General features: G+C 44.0%; 1 protein-coding gene across 2 annotated transcripts in view; it reads right to left on the bottom strand.

Moving 5' to 3' along the window:
* Nucleotides 1–13,909, bottom strand: part of fez1 (fasciculation and elongation protein zeta 1 (zygin I)) — a 96,931-nt gene that overhangs the window by 61,146 nt on the left and 21,876 nt on the right. For both annotated transcript variants that reach the window (XM_043676871.1, XM_043676870.1), the window contains exon 2: nt 8,701–8,800. In XM_043676871.1, coding sequence (XP_043532806.1) covers nt 8,701–8,800 — 100 coding nt within the window. The remainder of the gene's footprint in view (nt 1–8,700; nt 8,801–13,909) is intronic.

The raw sequence follows: 13,909 nt of genomic DNA, 5'->3' as shown, positions 1-13,909 counted from the left end.
GTTGTGCTTTTTGGATGTACTCTGCTTTGTCCAGGATGACCGTCATTCTGCCTTTGTCTGCTGGTAGTATGATTATGTTCTTATCGTTTCTTAGTGATTTTAGTGCTTCCCTCTCCTTGGTGTTGAGGTTATGTGTTTGTCTTTTCCTTGTTATCAGGGGTACGATACTTTGTCTCACTGTTTGTTGTGTCTCTTCTGTCAGTCCATTGTTCCTGAGTGTGCATTCTAGTGCTGCTAGGAAGTCTGCTGTCTTGGCGTCCCTGTGGTTGTAGTTGAGTCCCTTGGCCAGTATTGTCCTTTCCGTGTCTGTGAGCTGTCTGTGGGAGAGGTTTCTAACCCAGGTGTGTGTTGTGGTGTCCTCTCTCTTGTGTGTTAGTTTGGCCATTTTTTCACAGAAGCGCTTCACAGGAGGCTCCCAAGCACTGAGGATGTCACCTAGACAGGGAACGAAACGTCTGCAACACAAATTCCCAGCTCGGCAAACAGAACCACAATAACCTCAGTCTGTCCAATCTCTCTTCATAACCAAAACTCTCCAGCCCAGGCAATACCCTGGTAAATCATCTCTACACTCTCTCTAGTGCTCTACATCCCTCCTGCATTGTGAATTCCAGACAATACTCTAGCTGTGGCCTAACTAATGTTTTGTACAGCTCCAGGCTAACTTCTCTGGCCTCAGCAAAGGCCAGTTCAGCAGGGTCTGGTGAAGAGGATGAGGGAGCTGGGGAGCATAACGTTTGAGAGGTCTGCTGTGGGGGTGTGAGGAGACAAGGGAAAGTGTGGTCTTGAGGGGTGTGGATGCTTCAAATGGGCAGAGGGGACCTACAGGAAACTTGCTCCATCCATTCCTGCCATGGGTAAAATAGCTGGGCTTGGAAGACACTGAGCTGGATGAGCCACTTAAGTACTGTGGCAACAAGAGCAGATCAGAGCAGTGACTAATTCACCTCATGACTCCACAAAGCCTGTCCCCAATAAACAAGCCCACAAGTCAACAGTGCTATAGAATACTCTCCATTTGTGTGGATGAGTGCAACTGTATTAACACTTAAGAATTTCAACCCTATCCAGGACAATGCAGACAACTTTATTAGCTACCACCTTCAACATTCATACCCTCCACCACTAAGGCACAGTAGCAGCAGTGTGCACCATCTACAAGATGCATTGAAACAACTCTCCAAGGATCTTCCAAACCTGCAACCTCTATCACCTTGGAGGACAGCAGATACATGGGAATACCACCACCAGCAACTTTCCCTCCGAACCATGCACCATCCTGTTATTTCCTAGAACTCCCTCCCGAACTGTGTTGTGGGTACACACACACACTAAATGGACCACAGCATTTCAAGAAAGCAGCAAATCACCACCTCCTTAAGGACACTTAGGGATGGGCAATAATTATTGGCCAAGCCATGACATTCACATCCCATGAGCAAATTTGCTTTTAGAAAAGGATGGTTACTAATTGGCTTCATGAGGCCTTCAATAGGCCCATGGGTGGAGAAGTGAGCTACCCAATTCTCTGCTGTACCTAATGCTCTGCGGTTTATTTTGATTAAACTGGTGGTGCTTCCTTTGTCCTGCTGACTAGGGAAGTTCCATAAAGTTCCATCCAGGTCAGGCCAGGCCATTCACTGATGGCAAGATCTTGTGCTGGATTTAACAAGCAGCCTCCTCGCGTAAAACATCACCAACACCCAGTCTGCCCTATCTTTAATCCGGCTGGTTGGGGAGCACTCCTGAGTTGCCTTTACTGACTGTATTCATTGTAAAGATTTGCTATACTTTTACTCTAAACACAGCTACTGAGCATGTGCAAAAGCAGCTATGAGACATCAAACCCAGCACAACTGGAAGGTGGTCCCTTACATCCCACCAGGGGGAGGCGGTAAGTTTAACTGAATACAGAAATGTTTTCCCTGGTCTATCAAAATCCCACAGAAGGATTGTTTCCATGGGCTGTAACCATAATACAGTCAGTAAAAACTTTTTGTGGTCTTGTACAGGGTGTTTACGTGTAATAAGATCAGGTCGACAGAATTTTTAAAAAGTGCTCCTCATGGAATGAGGGTGTCACTGAATAGACCAATGTTTGTTGTCCCTCCCGCATGAAGAGTCACTCACATTGCAGTGAATCTGGAGTCACGTATAGGCTAGATCAGGTAAGGATGGCAGATTCCCAAAGGACATTAGTTAACCAGGTGGGTTTTTTTAAATGACAATAAACAGTGGCTACATGGTCACCATTAGGCTATCTTTTCATTCAGTCTAATTATTGAATTCAAATCTCACCACCTGCCTTGGTGAGATTCAAACTCATATCCCCAGAACATGAGCCTGGGGTTTGGGATTGCTATCTGACCATTGTGCAATTATTGTCAAATGACCCCACTTTTGACTTCGATGGAGGGAAGGTTGTTAATGAAGCAGTTGAAGATGTTTGGGCCCAGGACTCTGAGAAACTCCTGCGGAGATGAGCTGGAACTGACATGACTAACCTCCAACTATCACAACCATCTTCCTACATGCCAGATATGATCCAACCAGTGGAGAGTTTTTCCCTGATTCCAGTTTTGCCAGGGCTCCTTGATGCCACTCTGTAGTTTAGTAACAGACCAAAGAACTGGATAAAATACTCAGGCCAATTGTTGCAGGATTATGAATGAATATTCTCTGAAACAATTTGCTGCTTCGTACCAAGGCTCAGTTTCAATGAGAATTCTCATTTCAACTTGCGGCTGATCTATATTCAAAGGGTTAAATAAATTAAGAAGGTGCCAGTGAGGGACAGAGTGAGACAGTGTTGGTGCCAGTAAGGGGTTGAGTGAGAGAGTGTTGGGGCCAGTGAGGTGCTGAGGGAGACAGTGTTGGTGGTCACATTTGACTGAGAGTGTTTCCACACTGTAAGTAATCTAATCTAAACTATAACTTTCATTGTTCAGAGCCATGGGAGTAAAACACAGTATTGGGATGGGCAATGGGAAGGCTTGTCACAGTGACTGTCCTAACCTCACATTGGTTTACATGTGTAAATGGGTGTGAAGTGCACACCATTCACTGATTATTAAATAAGCCCAGCAAGGGCTTTCTTTGAGAAAGTGACCAAACTGGTGGATGGTAAAGCGGTTGATGTGGTGTATATGGATTTCAGTGAGGTGTTTGATAAGGTTCCCCATGGTAGGCTATTGCACAAAATATGGAGGCATGGGATTGAGGGTGATTTAGTGGTTTGAATCAGAAATTGGCTGAAAGAAGATAGAGGGTCATGGTTGATGGAAAATGTTATTCCTGGAGTTCAGTTAGTGGTGGTGTACTGCAAGGATCTGTTTTGAGTCCACTACTGTTTGTCATTTTTATAAATGACCTGGATGAGGGCATAGAAGGATGGGTTATTAAATTTGCGGATGACACTAAGGGCGGTGGAGTTGTGGACAATTCGGAAGGATGTTGTAGGTTACAAAGGGACATAGATAATCTGTAGGGCTGGGCTGAGAGGTGGCAAATGGAGTTTAATGCAGAAAAGTGTGAGGTGATTCACTTTGGAAGGAGTAACAGGAATAAAGAGTACTGGGCTAATGGTAATATTCTTGGTAGCGTTGATGAGCAGAGAGATCTTGGTCTCCATGTATAGATCCTTGAAAATTGCCACCCAGGTTGATAGGGTTGTTAAGAAGGCATATGGTGGGTTAGCTCTTATTGGTAGAGGGCTTGGGTTTCGGAACCATGAGGTCATGCTGCAGCTGTACACAACTCTGGTGCGGCCGCACTTGGTGTACTGCGTACAGTTCTGGTCACTGCATTATAGAAAGGATGTGGAAGCTTTGGAAAGGATTCAGAGGAGATTTACTAGGATGCTGCCTAGTATGGAGGGAAGGTCTTACAAGGAAAGTCTGAGGGACTTGAGGCTGTTTTCATTAGAGAGAAGAAGGTTGAGAGGTAACTTAGTTGAGACATAGAAGATAATCAGAGAGTTAGATAGGGTGGACAATGAGAGCCTTTTTCCTTAGATGGTGATGGCTAGCATGAGGTGACATAGCTTTAAACTGAGGGGTGATAGATATAGGGCAGAGGTCAAAGGTAGTTTCTTTACTCATAGAGTAGTAGGAGTGTGGAATGCACTGCCTGCAACAACAGGAGACTTGTCAACTTTAAGGGCATTTAAATAGTCATTGGACAGGCATGTGGATGAGAATGGAAAAGTGTAGGTAAGATGAACTTCAGATTGGTTTCACAGATTGGTGCAACATCAAGGATTGAAGGGTCTGTACTGTGCTGTAATGTTCTAAGTTCAAAGTTTACTTGTCAGTCTGGTCTGTACCCTGATCTGAGCTCTGAGTCATAGAGATGTACAGCATGGAAACAGACCCTTCAGTCCAACCCATTCATGCCAACCAGATATCCCAAACCAATCTAGTCCCACCTGACAGCACCCGGCCCATATCCCTCCAAACCCTTCCTATTCATATACCCATCCAAATGCCTTTTAAATGTTGCAATTGTACCAGCCTCCACCACTTCCTCTGGCAGCTCATTCCATACACGTACCACTTTCTGTGTGACAAAGTTGCCCCTTAGGTCTCTTTTATATCTTTCCCCTCTCACCCTAAACCTATGCCGTCTAGTTCTGGACTCCCCAACCCCAGGGAAAAGACTTTGAAGCGGCCTAACCAATGTCCTACTCAATACTCTGACCAATAAAAGAAAGCATACCAAACGCCTTCTTCACTATCCTAGCTACCTGCGAGTCCATTTTCAAGGAGCTATGAGCCTGCACTCCAAGGTCTCTTTGTTCAGCAATACTCCCTAGGACCTTACCATTAAGTGTATAAGTCCTGCTAAGATTTGCTTTTCCAAAATGCAGCACCTCGCATTTATCTGAATTAAACTCCATCTGACACTTCTCAGCCCATTGGCCCATCTGGTCAAGATCCTGTTGTAATCTGAGGTAACCCTCTTCGCTGTCCACTACACCTCCAATTTTGGTGTCATCTGCAAACTTACTAAATGTATCTCTTATGCTCACATCCAAATCATTTATGTAAATGACTGGAATACCCATATAGAAATTGATTTTCTGACCATTGTCACTGAAATAACCCCACAGAGGCCGGTATGCCATCACCAAGTCACCCTATGCACCGTTTCTGCATAGTACATGACACAGACCCAGCTAGGTCAGAGCCGGCTCCTAGTGTGAGCAGAACTCCTGACACTCCTGCTTATATCTGTCAGCCAGGGCTCCCTGATTGGACCAGATTAACCACCCAAAACAGGGAACTCATACTAAGATGTCCATCTGGTTGACCTCATTACAATCACTGCAGACACACTGACGTTTTTGGGGTCATCCTGTGATCAATTTGACAACTACAATTCCTCCAATACAACAGTGGCCACACTTCAAAAATAGTTGGTAACCATCTCACTACATCCTGAACGCATGAAAGGCACTTTGTGATTGCAAGTTCTTTTATGTGTTTGCAGTCTCTGTTGGAGAAGGTCCTGAAGGAATTAATGTTCATGTTATATTGACTCCAGCCATGCTCCTACTGTCACCCACAGGCTGTGGTTGGAGACAAGAATGTTCTACCCTATGTTTTGAAGGATGCAGATGTATCCATACTGACTCAGAAATTGCCTGTAGTGTTCAGGGATGTGTAGGTTAGGTGCATCGGTCAGATGTAAATAGAAGACAATAGGGTAGGGGAATGGGTCTGGGTGGGTTACTCTTTGGAAGGTCGGTGTGGGCTTGATGAGTTGAAGGGCCTGTTTCCACACTGTAGGGATTCTACGATTCTACCTCTTAAGCCCATCACAGCAACGTGAATTACCTTAAACAGCCCTTCTCCAGTAACACATACTGGGAGAGATGATAAATACCATTCTGATTACTTATTTCAGGAGTGGTGGACCATTCCAGTATTCAATCCCACATGGGTCTGCAGTGCACAATCTAGCTTGATTTTCCAGGAAATACGTGTGGGTGGGCCTGATTAATCTTGGTGGGTTAGCCTCTGACATTGCAGGGGGACAGTGAGGTTTGCAGATGCTGGAGATCAAAGTTGAGAGTGTGTTGCTGGAAAAGCACAGCAGGTCAGGCAACACCCGAGGAGCAGGAAAATCGACGGTCTCCTGATGAGGGGCTCCAGCCCGAAACATTGATTCTCGTTTCCTCGGATGCTGCCTGACCCTGCTGTGCTTTTCCAGCAAAACACTCTGAACCCTGACATTGCAGGCTCAGGCAGAGGGCCCGCAGCCTGAGAGGACAGAGCCCCACCACAAATGGCTGCTTCTCAGGGAGTCAAGGAGCAACTTAAAATGGAGTGGACCTCAGCATGGTTCCACAACATGGATTAAATGGAGTGAGCAATGCTAGTAGGTCCCTTGGAGCAGTAGGAAAACCCCCTGGGGGGATGCATATGGGATGCATTGGTGACCTTCCTTAACCTCAGTCACATTATGGGGCATGATACCTGATAGCCATGCAGTCTGCCAGCAGGAGGCAGACTCCTGAGAGCTGCCTAACTCCACAATGAACACAAAGAGATACTAGCAGAAGCTTCTCATTAGGTTCTCAATTGATGCCGATTGGCTCCGTGCTGCTTTTAGCTGAATGGCCACTGCCATTTCTCACTCATCTCCAACCAGATTTCCTGGATACAGAGCATGACCCACCCTCCAAATGTGCCCTTGCTTCAAACCATCTTTATCTATCAGGAGGATTCCATATATGGTTTTGGTGCCAAATCTCATACCCTCCGGTGGTTGACTCCTGTTGGTGCACATTGTACGATCATGCCAACTCATTACCCAGTAACAGCAATTGCTAATGATAAAGGTGTATATGAAACTATTTTGTTTGCATGATCTAGTACGGCAGAGGAAAACCACTTTGTGCTCTGGTAGTTAACATGATTCATTTATTGAATGTTAGTTACAGGTTACAATGATATGATAGACATTATTACAGACAAGGCTCATCTGAGCAGCACAGTTCAGTCTGATCCTGCACTTAGCTGGTGTTGATGACCCTGAGTGTGTATTTTCCATGGGGAATTGCTGGAGGAAGACCAGGAAGGAATTTCCCTCTTCCCTTCCAGCCAATTACAGCCTTTACATCACTCCGGGCTAAAAACAACTAAATTGGTTAGGGCACGATTGCAATACTGTGTTCAATTCTGATCTCCCTGCTACAGGAAATATATTGTGAAATTTCAAAGTGTTCAGAAAAGATTTACAAGGATGTTGCTGGGTTTGGAAGGTCTGAGCAACAGGGAGAGGCTGAACAGGCTGGGGCTGTTTTCCCTGGAGTGTTGGAGGCTGAGGGGTGACCTTACAAGCATTTATAATATCATGAGGGGCATGATAGGGTGAATAGATAAGGTATTGTCCCCAGGGTGGGGAGTCCAAAACTAGAGGGCATAGGTTTAAGGAGAGGGAGGAAGGATTTAAAAGAGACCTAAGGGGCGACTTTTTCACACAGAGGGTGGCACATGTATGGAATGAGCTGCCAGAGGAAGTGGTGGAGGCTGGTACAATTACAACATTTAAAAGGAATCTGGATGGGTATATGAATAAGAAGGTGTTAGAGGGATACGGACCAAATTCTGGCAAGTGAAACTAGATGAATTTAGGATATCTGGTCGGCATGAACGAGTTGGACTGAAGGGTCTGTTTCTGTGCTGTACATCTTTATGACTCTATAAATGACCCTAGACCTGAAACCTCAGCTGGGAATTACTGATCTGTACCTTCCCATTAAAATATCAGGGCTGCTTGAGCAGGAACAGTCCTAAACATAAACGACTGAGAGGAATCAATAAGTAGCAATATCTCTGCAAGTATAACTTTGAGGCTCTGCTGTTGATTCAAATGAATTTTAAGAAAAGATCTGTCATCATATAGAGATTGTCATATGCACTTTATGTCAAACATCTCCTTATAGCCAATGAAGTACTTTTCAAACGTGATCAATGTTGGCAGTCAACTCAAGCACAGCAAGCTCCCATCAACAGTGATGAATAAAATGACCAGGTCACTGCTGGTGTTTGGTGAGGGGTAACCATTGACCAGGAGACAGGGAGAGACCATCACTGCTTTTCTCTGAAGTGTGAGATCTATTTGGGGAGCTGGACTTCAACTTATCATTTCATCTGAAGGTCGATACCTCAAACAGAGTGATACACTCTGACACACTCATGATAGGGCTAAGGCATTGCAGGTCTCTGGAGTGAGACTTGAACCCAAGAGAAGGAGAAGTCAACAACTGAGGCAACACTACATCAAATCTAGGAACAAACCCATTCAAATCTTATCTTTCATCAGAATATGAAAAATAGCTAAGAAGAAATAATCCCAGTCCTGGGCAAGGCTTGATTCAAATACAGGTTGTTCTGCTATAACACTCATTATGTTAATGTGAATTCACTGTACGCAATAGATGAATTGGGGAAATGTTTCTATAGCATAAACTTTTAAAGTGTGTATTGGTTATAATGCTATTCGAGCCCCATTAGTTTAAATGGTGCTGCTATTATGCGATTTTCTGATAACATAGGATTGCCTGGGAATGGATCTACCGCATTAAAGCAGAACTGACTGTAATGTAAATTGAGGTCTATTTCCTGAACACGCCTCCCACCCCCAGTGTTACTGATAGTCTAAGCATAGCCTCAGACAAGGCCTCAATGTTACCTCCAGGTTGGAGAGATTCATATTGAGTTCCTGTAGTCGTGCTGTCCGCCAGTCATCAGCTGTGCTCATGATGTAGTTGTCAGTCAGAGCATCCCAGATCCTGGAAAAACAAGAGTTATTGTTAGCTGTCAGCTGCACACAGACCCTCACTACGACCCAACACACGCTTGGAGGACAAGTACCTTTTGTGATTGAGCACAGGAGCAGCATTGGGGGAGCAAGCTTCTTGGCCACAACTTATGCCTTTAGTCGGATTAACTCCTTAACCAACAGAAGAGTTTCTCCACTCGCTGCCTGTCCAGATGCTACCCAGGTCTCAGAGGTGAAACAGACATAGAGAGAAATAGGGCGCTAACAGCCTAGAGACAACCCTAACAGTTGGGCGAAGTCCAATCTTCTGGCTCTGAGTCAGAGGCATGTGGTAAAGTTATTGGACGGGGAAATCCAGAGAGCCAAGCTAATGTCCTGAAGTCATGGGTTCAAGAGGGCAGCTGATGGAACTTCAAATTTAAATGAATGTAAGGCTAGTCTCAGTCCCAACTCTCACAGATTTTTGTAAATACCCATCAGGATCACTCCTGCCATTTAGAGAAGGAAATGTGCTGGTCCGGCCTATATGTAACTCCAGTCCACAATAATGTGTTTGACTGTTAATGATCCTCTGAAATACCACAGCAAGCCACTCAGTTCAAGGGCTGTGAAGGATCAACTGGGCCAGTGGTGCCCACATACTGTGTCTTCTGGACCTCAAAGGCCTCTGCATCTCACCTACTCAATATCATTTCATCATGATTCTGGATTGACCAAGTGATTATAATTAATGCAGTTATCCATCAGGTTATGCAGATTTGTAGGGGTCATATGACAAGTTATGCAGATTTGTAGGGGTCTAATATGAAGGGTTATGCAGATTTGTAGGGGTTATATGACAAGTTATGCAGATTTGTAGGGGTCTAACATGAAGGGTTATGCAGATTTGTAGGGGTCTAATATGACAGGTTATGCAGATTTGTAGGGGTCTAATATGATGACTAGCATGAGTACAGAAGTGCTTCTCTTCATTAAATTTCAGCTCGTCAAATTCCACCAACTCTGTGTCATGTAGGTCAATGCTCACTTCCCAGCCAGCAATGCTGAAGTGGTCACTTTAGGATAATCATCTGTCAGCCCTGTTTATTGGAAAACGTGGAGAATGGTCCTTCAGAAAGCGAGGCAATCTTCTTCAGCCCTGCCATCTGAGCTCTTCTTGCTGCTGCAGGGTGCAGCTCTAACAACAACCACCAAAGATCACAAACAGTGTTTATTAGTCCTGACAGCTTGGTTGTACCTTTTTCCAACTGAATCTAAGAGTGCTAAAAATCTGCTCCCTGCTCCACCATGATGTTATACAGTGACAGGAAGCCAGAGAAATGGAGGATAATTTGGCAGAAACTGGACATTGACAATGACCACTAGGACGATGCTGCAGGAATCCTCGAACACACTGGTCTAGTTTTCACCCATTCCACAGCAGACCTGCAAATGTCTTGATAACTGTATATGTATGGCTGGGGACTTTCTGTCAATTCTCAGTCAGATCTTGCAGGGTATTCCATACAGACTCAGTGGTCGCGATACACATGCCTGTTCAGACATCCTCTAAAAACATTCTATCTAGTCCAAATCTAACAGATTGTAAAACTGTAGAAGGGACTTTGTAATCTTTCCCTCCAGCATCAGCTGCCTTCTTTTCCTCAGCCAACACTTTTGGTCCATATTTTATGCTACGTATCACCAAATTGTACCTCTTCAGAGTCGTAGACTTATAGAGATGTACAACAGAGAAATGGTCCCTTCGGTCCAACACATCCATGTCGACCAAATATGCTACATCAAACTAGTCTATGACTCTATGACTCTAGTCCCATTTGCCAGCACATGGCCCATATCTCTCTAAATCCTTCCTATTCATATACCCAAGCAGATGTCTTTTAAATGTTGTAATTGTACCACTCTCTACCACTTCCTCTGGCAACTCATTCCATTCACGCACCACCCTCTGCATGAAAATGTTGTCCCTTAGGTCCCTTATAAATCTTTCTCCTCTTACCTTAAACCTATGCCCTCTGGGTTTGGACATGCCAACCCTGGGAAAAAGATCTTGGCCATTCACGCTATCTATTACCCTCATGATTTTATAAACCTCTATATGGTCACCCCTCAACCTCTGACGCTCCAGGGAAAATAGCCCCAGCCTATTCAGCCTCAAAGCCTTCGACCATGGCAACATCCTAGTAAATCTTTTCTGCACCCTTTCAAGTTTAACCACATCTTTCCTATAGCATGGAGAGCAGAATTGAATGCAGTAATCGAAAAGTGACCTAACTAATGTCCCTGCACAGCTGCAACATGACAACTCAAACTCAGTGCACTGACCAATAAAGGCAACCATACCAAATATCTTCTTCCCCATCCTGCCTATCTATGACTCCGCTTTCAAGAAACTTGACACTCACAATGTCTCTGCTGAGTACAGCTGGCATTTTGCGACTTTTTAAAATGACAAATACGTCCCGGTTACCGCTGTCACAAGGATATAAAATATGGGCTTTTGTCCTTACCATCCCATCAGTTAATTTAGTATATGAGACTTGTATAGACAAACAGTTTTTAAAAAGTGATAAACCTCTGTCTTAAACTGATCTCACCTGACCTACATAAGTTGGCCAATTCTCATGAAACCAATGTGAATTAAACAAAAGACAGCATTGATAGCTGAGGGGTGACCTTATAGAGGTTTATAAAATTATGAGGGACATGGAGAGAGTGAACAGCCAAGCTGTTTTCCCCAGGGTAGGGGACTCCAAAACTAGAGGGCATTGGTTTAAAGTGAGAGAAGAAAGCTTTACAAGGGACCTAAGGGGCAACATTTCCATGCAGAGGGTGATGCATGTATAGAATGAGCTGCCAGAGGAAGTGATGGAGGCTGGTACAATTGCAACATTTAAAAGGCATCTGTATTTGTACATGAATAGGGAGGGATATGGGCTAAATGCTGGCAAATGAAACCAGATTAATTTAGGATAGGATACCTGGTCGATATGGATGAGTTGGACCGAAGGGTCTGTTTGCATGCTCTACATCCTTATGACTCTATGACTCTACATTTTAAATGGAGAGATGCATAGTCTCATGCTAAAAAGAATGTAAATCTTTGTGACTGACCAAAAACATAGAAGAGGGCAACCAATTTATCCCTCTCAGTCAAAACATCTTGATTATCAATATAACAAATATCCTATCCATAATTAATACTTAGAAAATGCTGAGCAAATCGAACACAAGCTACAGGAACAATGAACCATCTGTTTCTATTTCTGCCTTCAGCAATGATTGAAGTGGAGAAAAAATATTTCTCTTGCCATTGAGAATTTTTTTTTCCTCCAATTGCTTGCCAAAGTCCCTGTTCATTATAATCTCAGAGTCTGACCTTGGTGCTAGGACACCAGCTGCAGATACAGCAACACCTTGAAACAGACCGGAGGCATCTTCAACTCAGCAGCATTAAAAGTCATTATATTTCACTGCATGCCCCCCTCATCAAGATAGATTCCTGTTCTTGTCCGCAAAGATGATAAGTCTGTCCCTTTGAAAACAAGTCATTAGTCTGCTTAGCGAGGCACAATGATTGACTCATTTCAGGTCTAGTTGGTACAACTCTGAATTCATTGCTGAGAGCAAACCTCCATCAGAAAATCCTGTCAATCTGTCACATTAATCTTAACAGTGGCTTCTCCCCCTTGATTCGTCAAATATCTAAAGTCTAATTTCAGTTTATTTTAAATCATCGAGTCACAACCTTTATTTGTCAATTATGAAATAAATCATCTGTGAGTGTTGGTGTCACCTTCCAGCTCACTGACCTGATTTCTGAATTAATTATCATGCTGGAAAGCACTATAGTACATCTCTGATTGCTGCGCAGAGGTTCATACAGTAAGTATCCTGATTTAGTCCCTAGAGTGTCTAGTTTGAGCTCTTAGATCCCTTGGGAGAACTGTGATATTTTATTTAAGTTCAGCAGGACATGGTAAGTAGTATGTGTGCGTCAGCCTCTTACTCATTCCTCTGTGCCAGTCGTGGAGATTCACGTTGCATTTTCCATTATAATTGAATCCACGACTACCAACTTGTTATTTCTTGGAAATGAAGGTAGAAAATACTGGAAATGCTCAGAAGGTCAGACAGCAACTGCAGAGAGACATAAACCAAGGCAACATTCCCATTCATTATTCTGGCAGGAATTCAGGGCAAGGAATGGAATCATAGAATCCCTACTGTGTGGAAGCAGGCCATTCGACTCATCAAGTGTGTATCGACCCTCTAAAGAGCACTCAGACCCAATCCCTTACCCTATTCCTGTAATCCTGCATTTCCTATGGCTAATCCACCTAGCCTGCACATCCCTGGATACTATGGGCAATTCAGCACGGCCAATCCACCTAACTTGTACATGTTTGGGCTGTGGGAGGAACCGGAACACCAAGAAGAAACTCAGGCAGTCACAGGGAGAATGTGCAATCTTCACACAGACAGTTACTATAGGTAAATATGATTTCCCAGATCTTTTCCAACATCCCCACTCTGGAGCTGGCCTGGAGGATATGCATGGCTGATCCAATGGAAATCCACTGGCACAGGTTGCAACACAGGAAGGATGGTATTTAGGGAATTATGAGGGAGGTTGGAAGTAGTGTCGGTGGGTTTGCACAGGGTTAGAAAATGGCTGTGACGGCTAAGGGTGAACTGGAGTGCTGGAAGGTTCAAAGGACCAAAGGACAGCACAGAAATGTGTGACCACCCATAATACCTTGTGGTATTTGTCATCTCCATGTCATTTGAATAAATCTTTTCCAACAACCCTCCTCTGTCTTTGCTTTGTTTTGAGTCTATCTAGTAATTACTGGTAGAGGATACACCACTTGAGTATCTACAGAAGAGGCACTGTTCTTAGAAGCCATAAAAAAAATAGCATTGAAAGAGGCCATTCAGCCCATCACACCTGTCCTTGCTCAATAAATTATTGTTATTGCTTCAGAACAATAAGCACAATTACATTTGGTCAGGTCTAATTACTAGGATCTGACGGAGACGGTACAGATACATCAACTCAATCTGAAAACTAGAGAGCACATTAATACAGTGCAGGGGGGCGTGTCAGTGATTACCG

The sequence above is a fragment of the Chiloscyllium plagiosum genome, chromosome 35 (assembly GCF_004010195.1).
Source record: "Chiloscyllium plagiosum isolate BGI_BamShark_2017 chromosome 35, ASM401019v2, whole genome shotgun sequence".
NCBI classification, from domain to species: domain Eukaryota; kingdom Metazoa; phylum Chordata; class Chondrichthyes; order Orectolobiformes; family Hemiscylliidae; genus Chiloscyllium; species Chiloscyllium plagiosum.
Note: the sequence above shows the minus strand (reverse complement) of the source record. Positions and strands in the feature narration are given on the sequence as shown.